The 17,013-nt window shown below is 35.5% G+C and overlaps 1 protein-coding gene across 1 annotated transcript in view; it reads right to left on the bottom strand.

The window, feature by feature from the left end:
• The window catches only part of LOC101246131 (uncharacterized), a 44,983-nt gene that overhangs the window by 11,531 nt on the left and 16,439 nt on the right, over positions 1-17,013 (bottom strand). Inside the window, exons 6-13 of the mRNA XM_010321492.4 lie at positions 14,226-14,481; positions 13,671-14,141; positions 13,414-13,599; positions 13,028-13,318; positions 7,900-8,547; positions 6,749-7,142; positions 6,444-6,586; positions 6,089-6,238 (exon numbers count right to left, since the gene is read on the bottom strand). Of these exons, the coding sequence (XP_010319794.2) occupies positions 6,089-6,238; positions 6,444-6,586; positions 6,749-7,142; positions 7,900-8,547; positions 13,028-13,318; positions 13,414-13,599; positions 13,671-14,141; positions 14,226-14,481 (2,539 nt within the window). The remainder of the gene's footprint in view (positions 1-6,088; positions 6,239-6,443; positions 6,587-6,748; positions 7,143-7,899; positions 8,548-13,027; positions 13,319-13,413; positions 13,600-13,670; positions 14,142-14,225; positions 14,482-17,013) is intronic.

The following is a 17,013-nucleotide window of genomic DNA, read 5'->3' as shown; positions in this document are numbered from 1 at the left end:
CCAGAGAGTGACTTGGATTAAGGATGATAACATGACCCAGTTAAAAATTAGAAAAGGACCCAGAATACATGGAAGGCAAATTGTGAGCACCTAAACAAACTTTCAAATTTCATCAAAGATATTTCCAACCAATGAAATTTGAATATATCCATTTGGGTGACATCAAAATAAAAGAGCAATAAGATATTGTGGGGTCTAGGGAGGATAGAGTGCATGTAGGCCTTACACTACCTCATGGAGGTAGAGATGTGGTTTTCGAAAGACCTTCAACTCAAGTGCAACAATCATATATCATCATCTATCATATATATAAAAGAGAACTCTAGGCCTGCCTACATGGCACCACCACAAACAAGGATTCCCCTTTAAATTTATCTATTACCAAACTAGCCTTCTCCTTTCATGAAAAGTTGTGACTTTATGAAAAGTTGCAACCTTTAGGAAGAGTTACGACTTCTATGAAGAGTTACGACTTTTATGTAAAGTTGCGACTTTTATGTAAGGTCGTGATATTTCCGAAGGGTTGTAACTTTTCCAAAGAGTTATGACCTACACTTTGTTTAATATAAATAGAGGGATTTTCTGCCACTATTATTTGTAGGGTTCTTTTCGTTATAGAGTAGTCGAATTAAAATACATTAATTATGCTTCTTATGAAGTTTGTTTCATGCCTTAAAGTTTTCTTCCTCCTACTTCATGGAGATTAATATTTACTATAAGTCATAGTTATTCATGTAACTATGGCAATTTCTTTTTACTACGTTTTGACCTTTTTTAAACTCTGTTAAAAATTTCAGCAAGGATGATTGAAAATCGATCTTTTCTTTCTTCCCTTCCTACAGGTTTCTTCATATAAACAAAGAAAAATGATTTTAATCACAATGTGACATTACTACTCTTACACCTCTCAGTCCACAACTTATAAAACTGTTGAAATGGTTCAATTCATTATATTTGGTTCTTTAATAACAAAACATTTAGTTCTGCCACTATTATTTTTTGTTTTTTTTTGGCTATAGGGGAGTTGAATTTAAATGCATTAATTAAGATTCTTATGAAGTGTATTTCATTCCTCAAAGTTTTTTTCCTCATATCTAATGAAGCTTAATCTTTTACCATAAGTCATAGTAATTCATGTATATATTGCAATTTATTTTTTCTATTTTGGTGTCCTTTTTTTTAAAAAAAACTCAATTATAAATTTCAATGAGGATGATTGAAGATTATTTTCTATTTTGTCTTTTTCTATCGTTTTATCGTATACTTTTTGGGAAAATTTCTTGTGGGTTGTGCTATATTTGATAGCACAAAACAATAAATATGTGATAACTAATACGGAATGAATGCTGAAGTTTGTTAAAAGAACCAAACAAATTGCTCTCTTCTTTGCCAGAGTTAGTATATTATTTTGATTGCTCATTCTTAGTATAAACATTTTATATACCATTGAACCCTTCCTAAAATATTAGTATAGAGACAATTAGTTCACATCTTTTATCGCAAGTTAACTAATTTGTCATATTTCTTCGTCTCTTCTTTTTAGGCGTAATAAGAGATCAAATTTTCTTGAAACTAACAAATGTCCAGAATACACTTAAACCAAAAATATTTTTTATCAGCAATGAATATGCACAATAACGAAGAGTGCTAGAGCCTTTACCTACATTAAGTAATTGTCATTAGATTCAATGTTGCTATGAATTTTTTCCAGGAACATTTATAATTGTCGCTAAATATCATTTTTGCCATAGTGATAACTCTTTATTTCGATGAAGTTTTTTTTGCTTTTTTGATAAAGAAGTAATAACTCTTTCTTTTGGCTTCTTTTAATTAAATTTGTGAACTGTAAACTTGAATGCAAACCGACAAACCTATCTTTTTGAAAAATATGTTAAGCAACATGCGTTTCTCTTCTTGATTGTTAGGAAAGTAAGGTTGTCTTTATGATTTGTGGATATTTGAATTCAAGCACTCAAAAAATTATGCTTTGAGATTTTAATATGTTATGTGTAAAATTTTGGTTTAGAATATCCTTATATGAATGATGTCGCCTACTGATTGATTGATAATTACATTCATTCTTTGTAATGGCATAATATAACCATAACAATAATTATGGTTCAATTCCAAATAAGTTCAGTTGGTGATATGAAACCTAAGCAATAGTAATGACTATTCTGAGACGATGAAGAAAAACATTTATGATACTAACAATTTTAGGATCATAAGGTTCTCCATTTGAATTAGTTAATTATGTTCTTGTATGGATGTGATGTTCCACTTTATTTGGGAGTGTTGTTCGAGGCTTTTTGGTCTCTTCTTTATCGTCTGATGTTGTTCTTTATAAGTTCTTGAAATTTAGAAAATTTCATTACTTCTGACCAACTATTTCCATGGAGATTTCTTAGACTTCTTTCTTATACTTAAAATATCTCTCTGACTCATAATTTTAGTTTAAAAAAATTAAAAAATTAAATAAATATAACACTTCTAAAGTTTTGGATTGTCTTTAGATAAAATGATCTTTACAATGTAGTGTATATATCGAAAATCCGAATATTACCGAATGATCAATGTGAGTTTAATAACATAGTTCAATCCCGTGCAATGCACCGGTAATTTACCTAGTATATATATAAAAGAGAACCTTAGGCCTGCCTACGTGGCGACACCACAAGCTAGAATTTCTTTTTAAATTTATTCATTTCCAAAATTAGTCTTCCCCTTTCATGAAAAGTTGCGACTTTAATGGAAAGTTGTGACATTTACGAAAAGTCACAACTTTTATGAAGAGTTGCGACTTTAATGAAGAGTTGCGACTTTTATGAAGAGTTACGACTTTAATGAGAGTTGCGACATCTATGAAAAATTGCGACTTTAATGAAGAGTTGCAACTTTTATGAAAAGTTGTGACCTTTCCGAAAGGTAGCAACTTTTCCAAATAGTTGTAACATTTCCGATAAAGGCACATTTCCTCACACATTAAAACAACGAAAATTCTAAGCCTCTTCTTCTTCACAACTAACTATTTGTGTACTTTGTTCCTGTTGAATGGCTCACTGACACGATTGCTTATGTTACAAATCTTGGTATGTATATTTACAGTCATTAATTTATGCTTATGTTATTAAGGATAATTGATAAGATGTAATAAATTTCATTTCCTTTACATTATTAATATTTGTTACCAGGTTATCTTGTATGTAAGAGAATAGTATTTTAGTTTTAATGACGGATAGATTTAAAACATTATTTTATAAATTCAGTGATATTCAATTCACGCGCGAAGCGCGGATTATTTACTAGTTTCAGGTATAAAGAAGAAAACATGAAAACTAACAAGAAAGCCTACAAGAAAAGAATATGAACAACAACAAAATCGTGCAGTAGCCGAAACACAATGAACAAATGATGATAGATATCAAAATCTAGAACGGCAAGAATAGGGCTAGTTCAAGGAAAAACACCAACAACCCTGAACCACAACACTTCACTACCTACCAACTTTCTACCTAATACACGACCTTCACATCCTCCTACCTCAAGTCATGTCCTCAGTAATCTGAAGTTGCGTCATGTCCAGTCTAACTGTTGTGCTTCGTTGGCCTACCTCTACCTCCTCGTACCAACTACATCTAACCTCTCGCACCTCCTCACTAGAGCGTCTGCACATCTTCGCTTCATGTCCATACCATTTCAATCTCGCTTCTCTCATTTTGTGGTGGTCACTCCTACCTTACCCGAATGACCTCTTCCTAATCTCATCGCTCCTAGTATGCCCACACATCCATCTCAACATCCATCTTCTGAACATGAGGTTCTTAACTGGCCAACACTTTGCCTCGTACAATAACGTCGATCTAACCACCACTCTATAGAACTTACCTTTAAGTTTTGGAGGTATCTTTTTATCCCAGAAGACTCTAGAGGCAAGCCTCAACTTCATCCATGCCGGGCTTAGCCAAGCACAAGATCTTGTCAAAACAATTATAAGGATGGATACCTGGACGACTAAGATATTCAAAGATGCAGTATATTGACATACATTTCTAAAGGAAATAAAAACGCTAGTGAAGGAGAAGTTCAAACTTATTTTTAGGTCGTCTTTGCATCACTCTATTGGACCTTTAAACATGTGTGACATAACTCTTAAGCGTTGATCCTCTGGATTGGACCTATATTGTGTGTGGTGAATGAATTAATAATCCTAACATATATTAGCAAGTCTCCGAATAACTATTGTTTTATATAATTGAGAAATCCCCGAGTTCTAGCTGTGCACGATTCTGAACTCAATGGATACGGGTTCGCCTCTCTACCCTTCTCCACTTAAAATACCAGATTCTGATAATTTTTTCTGTGTTGAATGTGACATTTTGTCCTATGAATGTGCTAAAGCTGGTCGGCATGCAACATTGGACAAGTCACTATTAAATACACTACCAAACTAAACCTTATATGATTATAAAGAGTCACCAAAAGTGAAAAGCTCAAAAGGGTGCTTAGGAAGTGATAGAGAATGGTCCGGACAGTAACATCATTGTTGGAACCTTATCAAATCTTTGCCAGAAAAGGGTTAAACAGTCAATAAAAGTTGATGGAACCTGGAAGGTTGATATCAGAACCAAGAGGCGACCTCCAAAAGTGAAACAGTGGCCTGAAAAATGGCAGGAATGACAGCATGTGCCAGAGGTAATGGCGTGTGACTCCCGGAAAAAAAATATTTTGGTAGCACATGAATTTAGGTCTTAGGTTGCACGATCCTGCCGACCTTACTGGAGGTACTGATTTATGTCCACTGCCTCCGGGAAGCAATGCCACCTCAGAGTGCTCGATAAAGGGATTTATCTTCTATTACGTCACTAATAACTGCATATCGATTATTTTCTCACTAAAGGTTCTGATCCTATGAGAGATGACAATACAGGGGAGAAAGAATGAGATGACTATTTCATAATGATTTTCCTAAGCCATTGGATGTTTAAACAGTACATATATACATTCTAAATTAGGAAGAAATAAAGATTATACACCTTATCAAAAGAATTCAAGACTACATATAATTAAAAATAAACATCTCACTAGTTGATTCTACAATGTTATACAAAATATTCTGAATACTTGCAATAATATATGGGCAAAGCATTGAAAAATTGCAATTTATTAAAAAGACATGAACAAATAGCAATATTAAAAATTACTTCCATCTTTCATTATAAAATAACAATATTAAAATTTCCAAAAGTCTAACCATTCTAATTCAGATTAGCGATAAAAACAAATCTTTAAGTTAACACAACAATTACTAATATATTCATCCATAACATTTCCTTAACATCAATAGATCAATCTGTCTTCTATATTTATTTTTGTGGTCTCCCTTTAAGATAGAGAATGTGGATGTTGAGGTGTGTACTGTGTAGTGCCGGTACTAAATGGCCAATTAAGTGATGGAGAGCACCTAGCTTGAGTTGCATTGAGGATTAAGCACGCCTCAAGTGCTCTAATTTTTTTATTGGCAAGCATGTAAAATCTTAGGTGGCGGCGAGACTTGAACTCCAGAAGCATTAGTAAATGACACTAAGGGGTCGTTTGGTAGAGTGTATAACAATAATGTCAAATAGGGTGTATTAGTAATGCTTGCAGTAGCAATGCATATATTAGTTATGCTTGCATTAATTATACATAGATTACTTTTATGAATTGTTTGGTTTGATGTATTAAAAAAATAGTAAACATTGCATAAAAAATTTAATTTACACAGACATCCTCCACTATTATGGCGGAAAAGATGTAAAAAAGGTTTTGAGGGGCAATTGGGTCTTTAATCATGCTAATGCATGCATTATAATCATTGCATTGATTCTACCAAGAAATCCGTGGTATTAGCAATACACACCTTAATACACTATAGAGTGTATAACTAATGCAAGCATTAGTTATACATAGGTTAGAAAAGAGTACCAAACAAGGTACTAGTAATACACAAGGCTAATGCATACGTTATTTTTTCTAATACACTCTACAAAACGACCACTAATATCTCAAAAATTTAATATTAGTAAATGATCACAGAAGCATTACTCACCTTTAATGAAGAATCATACAGCTCCTCCTCAATGTGTTTCTGGATGGCAACTTCCCAGGACAAGGGACTGATATCAGAAGGAACAATTTCCCTCAGCAGAGAGGGATCATCCACTGGCAAATCTGCAATCGACTGCCAACCAAGTGGGCCCTACCATAACAGAGATATTACAACCAAGCATGAAACAGGCACATTAAGAATTAAATAGTTAGAGTTAGTTATAATTATGCCAAAGATAGACTATTGTCTCCATAGTATATAGTAGCTGGAAGATCCTACATTGCTTTCCATCCCATGACATCTTTTAAAAGAGCAAGTGATTAAGTTAAACGACAACTGGAGTTTCATAGGCAACCTGTACATAAAGCTGGATTAATCTCCGGACAGCCTTAGGAAACCAGCATGGAAGCATTTGTGAGAGTGAAGTATCATGTGCTGAAGAGAAGAATACACTCTCACGCCAATTCAAATAGTCTAATAAATCAGAATAACCAAACACTGCAGAAGACATAGTTAATAAGGAAAAGGTTATAATCAGATAAAAGTGCAACTTTGGTTAGGCCTACGTGACTCCATCACTGGAGAACTTCTTGAGGTCCTTCCAGGTGGCAAGCAAATTTAGGGGCACAAACCTAGAGATATTAGAAAGCAGCAACTTACATTTCGGTTTAGGACCTATACTGCTGCAAGTTGGATCTTGTCCAAAACATGCTGCAGTTAGTGCACGCCATAAAGTAGGAAAGCGCTGGAGGAATGGCCTAAGATTCTCTAGTGTACACTGTACAGAACTATAGAGCCTGTTCACGCTACCACTGCTCAAGCAATCTTGAATTGGAATTGGGGCATACATCAATGTGGCCAAAGCCGCTATTTCTCCTGCTCCTTCCGCGATGTCATCAACAGTACATATTATATCATCTATATCCATGGTGCTGAAACTGTTACCAGCAACTAAATTATGTGATACAACAGCACGGGCATTAGAGAATGAAGCTTCATACTCTTTCCCCTTGACTCTTTGCAAAAGCAACCACTTGGCTGATTGGTTATCTCCCTGATGATAATATAGAAAGGAAACAAGAAAGTTAGTGAATTGGGCTGTCAAAAAGGACAAAAAGATAGTTCAAAAGTAACAAGTTAAAGAGAGATGGAAATATATAGCTCTATAAACCAATAAATCTTTTTACAGGAAATCAGCAATTAAGGACAAGGCACAATTTAAGGCTTCTAGTGAAAGGGCATAAAAGACATCAACGGAGCAAGGTGCAAAAGAATGCAAGTTCTGAAAAATGTAACTAGATGTCTGCTAATCAATGAACTTGAGAATTATCATTTTGTTTGACCTTCCACTAGTATTTTCATTTAGAAAAATTTATATTACACATAGTGAAAATAGGCAAGCTCTGTGATCAGCGCACCCTGAAGGACTGCATTACCGTCCAGGGAGGCTTATACTAGCATATAGCTTCCCTAATATAAACCATCAGGGAGTATGCAATGGAGGAGAGATTTTAAGATTGCATCCTGGTGTCCGTTATGCAAAGAAGCAGAGGAGACTATATAACCACTTGTTTCTGCATTGCAAAGACACAGCACAGTTATGGAACCGTCTTTCACCGGTTGCATGGTTCCAACAGACAGTTTGATACTTCAGCCTTTCAGAAAAACATATTTACATTGGTTTCCATTATGGCCGAGTACCAATCAATAATAGGATTAAAACTCTAAGGTTCTCACATAATGAAAACCCATACTGGATACCTAAGCCAAAGGAAAGTACAATCACATAATGATAAGTCGAGTTTACTCACTGCTGCATCCTGCATCCAAGAAACTGATTCATGATCTAATGCCAATTTGTGGTGGTCAAGGTAAAGATCCAGGAAATTCAGCAAGTTGTGCAGTGAACAGTATTGTACTATAACCTTATGAAATGCTTGGATGGAATCTGGATGAGTTCTGGCATTACTAGTAGGCAGTACAGATTCTGACCAGCTATCAGCGGGCTCATCCGTCAGTAAAGATTTATGAACATCACGAATAAAACCTGACTGAGCAAGAAGAGCCACAATATCTGCAGTAGATCCCCAGTAATCCTTCAGAAAAATAAATTTCTTAGCAAGTTCCCGCTCCATAAGCATTAGCAACCACATGGAGCACATACTGTGCGCAGAAAACCTGAATATTTGGACACTCGGTACATTCATGCAAACAGCATCCACCTCTTCAAGAGAATATATGTAACTGCCACAGTCATGAGGTTTCTGAAGATATTCGTCAACTGATGAAGAGCGTACACCATCCAAACTGACACTGAGGGTTTCGATTGTTAATGCATATGATGGGATTGCCTCTAAGAGACTTGATACATCCAACCAGTCACTATGGCGAATGTGGTAATCAAGTTGTGACTCCCACAAAACATTAACCCCCATAAGGGAAGGTTGATCCAGCACTATCTGTCGGAAAATAAGATTATGGTTATTGCCAGCAATACAGATTTAACAGACCAACAAAGTCACGTAAACACAAGATGGTATAATGACATATAAAGGGATATAAAACAATCAGCAGTATCAAAGAAATTTATCAAAATAAAATGGTTTTCCAATTTGGTTCTATAGAAATTCAATCTTCAATTTCCAAGCCATTAAGGATCTGAGGAAGAGGGGTGACTCCCCGAGTTTGAACCCTGTGGCTCAAGTTCCTAGTCGGCAGAGAGTGCTTCGGCTGACTGAGATTAGTGCATACATCTTTTTAGTGCTTTTCACTCTCTTAAAACAACGATAAAAAGTTGATAAGCTGTAAATCGAACACGCGAAAGGTGCAGTGTCCTCCGGTTAGAAGGCTCCAAGTTGTAAATGTTAACGTTATGCCAATAAAGTGTAGCAACAAATGATTAAGATAATTCTTGTGAATCAAAATGTGTTTATAAAGAAAATAGCATGCTAAACATAAGAGCCAAGTCAGAGTTCTGTTTCTTTTGTTCTTTTTTTTTTTTTTTTTTTTTTTTATAATGGAAACATTATATTCATCAGCATTTAGGGAATGCTGACCACCTTATTTACAGTTCAAAAGTCTTGCTCATCTTAGAGGAACTAATTGCATCTCTTCACAAGGGACCTATGAAATCTATTTAAGATTCAGCATCCTCAGCATAATTTTCCTTGCACCAAAAATACTAAGATAAAATACATCTTGACTAAATTCTATTTAAAGAACTAATGTTTCTTGAAAACACCTAGCATTTCTCTCTATCCATACAATACACCATATACAAGCTGGGATAGAGTTTCAGTTCATTTGCCTTACAGAATCCCCCGCCTTACACCAGCATTTACCAAATCCATAATTGATTCTGGGCTCTGGCATACCATTTCAATCATGCTCAAAAAGATCTGCCACAGGTTGCCAGTCATTCTACAACGCAAAAATAGATGGCTATTGTTTTCTGTACTCTTCTCCTTACATAAGAAACATCGGTTAACTGAATACCCATTCTCTGTGAATTCTCATGCATTAAACAGGCTCTCCTAACCACCACCCAGGAGAAACATATTATAACTTCAAAAGAAGATGCTCTTCGAAAACCAGCTTATGTCTTGTTGGCTATTTGAAACTAGAGATTGGTATATGCTGATTTGGTAGCGGAGTAAGAGTCTTAATTAACTGTTGTGCCCTTGAAGCTTTCTAAAACATTCAGAAATTCACCTACTATTTCAAACTCCCAATCATTGAGTGGATTCCTAAAGGAGAAATTCCAGCCATGTGGACTCTTTGTGTCTTCAATTAATGCTCCTGGTATCATATTTAGACAACAAAGATCAGGAAAAACCATATTCAAAAGGGCCATGACCATTCAATTGTCATTACAAAAGCTCCTTTCTTCCTCGAATTCTCGGCTGTTAGAATCGTTACCCTCGCTGCTAGTCATGTAATACCTTTCTAGACACCCTGGGAATCCAGATCAAAAGATGTCTATTCCCTAGAATTGGACGGAACCTTTTGTAGATCCTAAATGAAAAGCAAGCTATGATTAAAGAAATAAAGGCCTTGCCAGAAAAGGAGACTTGGGAACTTGTCATTTCACCATCAGATAAGAAGTTGGTTTGCAGCAAATGGATCTTCAATATAAAACATCAATAACTTGATTGGAAGATCTAAATAAAGATAGGTGGCTATGAAATTCACTCAAACTTATGGAGTTGATTATCTGGAGATATTTTCTTCAGTTGCAAAAACGAAAATATCAGATTCTTTTATCCTATGCAGCAAATCTTGATTGGGACTTGCAACGGCTTGATGTGAAGAATGTATTTTTCAGGGAGACTTAAACAAGAAGTATATATGGAGATCAATCCTAGATTTAATACTGAACGAAGTCAGAGAAAGGTGTACAATCTGAAGAAAGCCTTGTATGCACTGGCGCAATTCTCTGAAGCTTGGTTTGACAAACTTTGCCAAGTGATGATCTCTTCAGTTACCAACTAAGCAAATCACACCCCCTTCATAAGACATCAAAGGGACAAACTCACTCTGCTACTAGTTTATGTTGATGACATAGTAATGACAGGAATGACAGAGGAGATGACCTGATTGAAGAAGTTATTACCACAAGAATTTAAGATTAAAGATCCAGGAAAATTGTAGTATTTCTTAGAAATTGAGGTTGCTGGATCAAAAGAGGAATCTTTATTTCTTAAAGAAAGTATATTCTAAATCTCTAGAAGGAAAATGGTATGACATTGTAAACCAGCAGAATCACCTATTGAAACCAATCACAAGTTACAACCAATGATGGAGAATCAGTTGATAAGAAGAGATAGCAGAGGTTGGTCTTACTTACCTCTCTCACACCATAACAGACATAGCCTAATCAGTCAGCTTAGTGAGTTGGTTCATGCATGATCATCGAGATCCTTGTATGCAGTGGCAGAGCCAGATATTTTACTAGGGTGTCAGAATATACAAAATATAACACATGTAGAAAAATAAGGGGAGTCAAAGTATAGCATATAAACATAAAATTAAAATTTTAACGTAGCTAAACAATGTAATTTTCGAGCAACCCCTTAGCTAAGGTAGCTCCCCACTATTTGTATGCAAGCTGCCTTTTACATTTTGCAGTATCTGAAGTCTGCTCCGGGAACTCTATTTTTCTCAAAAAATAGTCACCTCTAGAATAAAAGCCTTCAAACACGTGGGTTGGGCTGCATCTCTAGATAACAGAAGATCTACATCCGGTTAGTATACACTAGTAGGAGGGAACCTAGTTGCTTAGAGAAGCAGAAAGCAAAGTATAGTAGTCAAATCTAGTGCAGAAGCAGAATATAGAGTTATAGCCCAAGATGTTTGTGAACTTCTATGGCTACAAAAGAATTGAGATTTTCCGAAAAAGGGTAGCTTTCCTTGTACAGTGACAACAAAGTTGCAATCAGTATAGCATACTCAGAATCTTGTTTAACATGACCAAACCAAATTTGTTGAAATTGATTGAAACTTCATCAAAGAGAAGTTACAAGTGGTACCTTGAGTTTGCTTCATTTACCGTCAAAAGAACAACTAGCGGATGTGCATGCAAAAGTACTTTTCATACTTAGGTTTGCAAGTTTGGCATGTGCAACATCTTTGCACTAACTTGACCAGGAAAATTGTTGTGTTAATTGATTAACGTGATTTTAGGGGTCTTTATTTTCCTAGAATTATTATAGGGATAGAATTTATTTATTTTTATTGTAATTGATTGGCTTTCCTTAATTAGCTATAGTGTTCATGACTTCATTTTATAAATATCCCTTTCAAGAGATGCAAAGACATACTGACGAGAGAAGCCTTTTCTTCTCAAAACTTATGATAGTTTGTTTTAGTAATTAAACAACTTATAAAAAGATGAAGAAGCAAATCAAGAAGATAGTTTGAGTTGGGCAATTATGGTTATGACTAGGAATGGCAATGGGGCGGGGTGGAGAGGGTGCAGGGCTTTAAGTCTAGCACACTAGAATTTCCGGTCTCCCTGCACAGCATTTTTTTTATTTTCAACCCGCACCACTCTGCGAAACCCACACTACTTATTTTTTTTCCATCTTTTTATTTTTCTAGAGAACAAAGTTCTAATTTTTTTTAAATTTTTCTTTAACATGGAGAGTTAAAAATACTATGAGAGACTGTTTCCTATAGTTAAAATGCGCCAGTTTTTAATTCTGATATTATTAAGCATACACTTAAAAAAAGTCTCATTTGCACTCAATTATACATGTTATATTATAGTCTAAATTATCTTCAATTCCTTGATACAATTCTCTGTGATTAAAAAGTTCATATATATATACTTTATAACTGCAGTACATGTGAAGAGACATATGATGATGTAAAGTTCTTGAGTGACGGTCAAGAGGCACTTCGCAAAACTGAATACTATTTTATAATTGGACAAGTCAAATAATGTAGAAAAAAGTTTGTTAATGCATTGAAGCATAAACTGTAAAGATTGCAGTTTCTAGATCTTAATGTGGCATTATATCAGAAAGAGATCTGTTTGGTTAATAAAAATTCAAAATAAATTCTTGGAACTGAAAAAAAAGGGATCCGAGTACAAAATATCATAGAGATATATTTTCTGAAAATCAGAGAAGAGATTGATGGTTGAGAGCTTCAATCTTCTCAAATCAGAGAAAAGATTGGAGATTAAAGCAGGAGAGTAAGTGAAAATTTTAACCCGCAGAGTCTTAAACCCGCCGTACCCCGCCCAGTCCCATTGCCATCCCTACTTATGACCAACTTCCTAGCCCAAGTTTACCCAACTCATCATTACCTAAGCCAACCTTGGCAGGATGGATGACTCAACCCATTTTTACTGGACAAATTTGACCTAACCCACCCATTTGACACCCCATCCGATAAGCAGTAAATTTCTGGAAGCATCAGTTAAAAGTTACTTACGCAATCAACAGTTCTCTGATCCCAGACATCAAACCACAATGCAGCAGCACTCCAGTAACTGGAATGAGTACTATCATTGTCAGTTTCAGGAGCAATTGGTTGTTCGTTAACATTCATCCATGAACCCAACACAACTCCATCAAGTTCACCACAGGCAATAACTAGGTCTCTAGCTAAGGTAGCCAATAAGTGCAGTTTTATTTCTTCTGTTGCATTTCCATTTGAAACTCCCTTGAACTCTTTGCGCCGACAAGAGAAGGTACTCCAGAAACTGCTGCAAGGATAAACCCTCTTCGTGCAAAAGCAAACTGTCAGCTTGAAATTCAACTCCTATCTAGACTCATGGAGCCAGTTAGGGGAACTTAAGTAACAATAATTCCACATACCTCAATCAGTGAAATCCTCTCCAAAATTTGCCACTCATGTGGACCAAGATATCCAAGTCCTTTCATTACTTCAACAATTTGCATCCGTAGAGATCTCCGGACAGTACCGAAAACTAACTGTTTAAGGCTGGTTTCAATATCTTCGCCCAGCTTTTCAAGTGTTGCTACAGCAAGTCCAGTCTCACCCTGATCATGTATGATAGCTGACTCATTAGACATACAATATCTGTTTATACGAATAATCAGAAAAGACCTACCTTCAGAAACAAGTCATAAGCAATAGCTCTTCCAACTTCACGAACTTCGTTGAATGTATCCTGATTTTCCTGCTCTGACATCAAATCTCTTGAACGATGAAGATGCAGCTTAAGAACGGCCAAAGGAAGACGACCAGAAAGTATAGCATCTTTGACAACTGTTTTGACATCCAAATTATCTATCTCCCACCGTGCAATCATATCCTTCGGATTTTCTATAGAAAAAACTCTTTTTTCTTCAGATATTAAATATGGTTCCTTAAAAGTGTCCAAAGAAGAAATGTCTTTGCCATCAAATGCATCCAAAGGCATCAAAGCAAGGTCTTCGCCATGACTTCTCTCCATCTCAGAAGCAGAAATCAGACCCTTTTTGGATGAAGCCTCCAAAGATAAAATATCGACAGGAAAATCGAGTATACTGGACTCATCCTGTGACAAATCTGTCTCCCCAACAGTTTCACCTTGATCCACCTAGAATACAAGATAAAGGAAATGAATATGTATCAAGATCAAGCAACTGATAATATAGAACTTTGGAGGACCAGATCAAAATACCAATTCCTGGCCTAGCCTTTTGCATTTGTATGTGAGTTGCCACTGCAGATTCCGTATGATCTCTAGAAAGTGAGCCATCTTCTGAAGCCTTTCCAGATCTCCTGTCCCGCCAGGTCTACTAACTATCAGCTCTGAAGAAAGAAAGGAATTTTGCAAACCTCCAGCTTTCTGCGACTCCATTCCATCTTTCTTATGCTGCAGTAAACCATATTCTCGTATCATCTTGGTGGCAAAGCTAGTTCCTAAAGCAAGAAGCCTGTATCAAGATCTAAGCATAAGAAAGAGAACCTAAGTGAATTCAGACAATAAAGCTGACTATCATATCATAGAAATCAGCAATGAGTTATCTTATTCAACCATCATAAACTAACCTCATGACTAAGTTAAGAACTTCCAAACAAGTTAAGCCCCATGCTAAACTTCACATTACCATATTATGTCATGATTTATTTGCTCTATAAATCTTGCCTTAAGGCAAGATTTATCACAAGAATTTCAAAGAACAAGTTGAGCCTTGTGGACAACATTTTACACCCTTTTTACCAAGTCTAACTTATGGGGAACACAATAACTTTTGCCTTAAGAGGCAAAGCATATCTCAAGGGTTTAAAAATATAACATATGCTTAATGGGCAATAGTTTACACTATCTCACTATGTCTAACTTATGAGAAGCTCTATCATTGTTGCCGTGGAGGCAAGACTTAGAACCAAGAACTTCAAAATAACAAGTTGCCCCTTGTGGGATTTACTTGACACTACCACATTGTGTCTTAATTTATGAGATGCTCTACAACTCTTGCCTTAGAGTCAAGACTTAGTCCAAGGACTTTCAAACAACAAGTTGCGCCTCATGGACAAAAATTTACACCATTGTCACTAACTCAAACTTATGGGGAGCACTTTACACAATTTCACTCTGTTTAACTTATGAGATGCTCTATAAGTCTTGCCTTGGAGGCAAGATTTAGCCAAGGTCTTTCAAAGAATAAATCACTCCCCATGGGCAAGACTTGGGACTATCATCTAGTGTCTTAATTTATTGTATGCTCCATAACTCTCATCTTAATAGGCAAGATATAACCAAAGGACTTCCAAAGAATAAGATACGCTCCATGGGCAAAAGTTCTTGATTTATGTTATATTTTATAACTAGTAAAATTGAACATGCCTCACACGGGAATTTAATGTCGCAATTTATAGACAACAAAGGGTAGTGCGAACAAATATTTATTTTGCCTTACCGGAAAGGTCACACCTCTTTGGAGAAGTTACAACTCTTCAAAAAGGTCACGACCTTTCATAAAAGACACAACTTTTCATTAAAGTCGCAGCTCTTCATAAAAGTCACAATTTTTCATAAAAGTCACAATTTTTTTTTATAAAAGTCACAACTTTTCATGAAAGGGAAAGACTAGTTTTGAAAATAAATCAACTAAAAGGAAATCTTGGTTTGTGGTGGCACCACGTAGGGGGGCCTACAGTTCTCTTTTATATATGTATATGACTATTTCCTTAGGTGTTAGAGGTAAGACTTATTAACAAAGGACATACAAACAAAAAGTCAAGCCCCATGGGCAAAAAAAAGGAGAGAAAAAACTCTTCTAAAAATAGAGAAAAGAAAAAATAATAAACGAAAGAAAAATAAAAAAAGAAAAAAATAGTGAAAGAAAAATAAAAAAGCAGAAAAATGAAAGAAGGCGAAAAAATAGAAGTTGCGAAAAAAGAAAAGAAAAAAAATAAAAATAGAAAAAAATAATAAAAGAATGAGAAAAATGAATAAGAATTTTTATAAAAATGAGAGACAACTGAGCATGGAGAGTTGCTTAAAAACATTTGAGATGTAGAGGGGCAAAAATGTAATTTTACTCTACTTAAAGTGGAAGGAAGGTCATTCTTTAAAGACTTCTCTTATGGGGGGACAAAAAATCTAGACCACATTTGGGGGACACCTTGAGTTTTTGCCATCATGAGCTAGCTTTTGGGGTTGAGTTGGGCCCAAGATCTATTCCTTAAATTAACAAAGGAAAGATGGTTTGCTACCATTGAAATGATACCTTCACTTGCTACAATCTCAATTATGAATGTGGCTTAGATTTGGCAACAAGGCATGAGGCGCATGGGCTTTTTCTTGAAGCAAAGCAACATATTAATTTTTACAAAATGATAAAGAGTAATATATAAATTGAATAATGACTCAGAAACCAGAGTAGAAATATTAGCAAGAGAAAACAAGTTGGTAACTTTATATTTGCATCTTTACATATGAATGAGAAATAAAACAACTACTACTATTTAGTATGCCTCAACCCCGAGATAGTTGGGCTGAGTTAGAAATATTAAAGGTCCGTTTATTTTTTGAGAATATATAGAAGGTATTTTATTTGGCGAAGTAATTAGATTGCATTAAAAAGGCATCCAGAAGATGCAAAGGTTACAACTAAAATAAAGTTGCTTCAGACATGAAAATAACATGAAGCTAACTGTGCAAAAACCTGTAAAGCAGCCATAAAGATGAACCCCCTTTAACCCTACTGTGCTAGAGTTAAGGAGCTAACAAAATCCAAAAAAAATCCATACTGTTTGCAGGGGAGAGAAGGTTCCAATTATAGAGACTAACTAAACACCTAGTATGAATGGTGCTTATGGGAGTTGATATTCCATCAAAACATCTGCAGTTTCTCTTTCCAAATGCTCCAAAAAATTACTTTTGGGATCATCCCCCAAGTACTTTTGATGGTGTTGTTAACTCTCCTACATATCCAGCTAGCATAAGCATCTTAGGCATA

The sequence above is a fragment of the Solanum lycopersicum genome, chromosome 4 (assembly GCF_036512215.1).
Source record: "Solanum lycopersicum chromosome 4, SLM_r2.1".
Taxonomy (NCBI): domain Eukaryota; kingdom Viridiplantae; phylum Streptophyta; class Magnoliopsida; order Solanales; family Solanaceae; genus Solanum; species Solanum lycopersicum.
The sequence above is the reverse complement of the archived record's forward strand: the minus strand, read 5'-3'. Positions and strand labels throughout refer to the sequence as shown.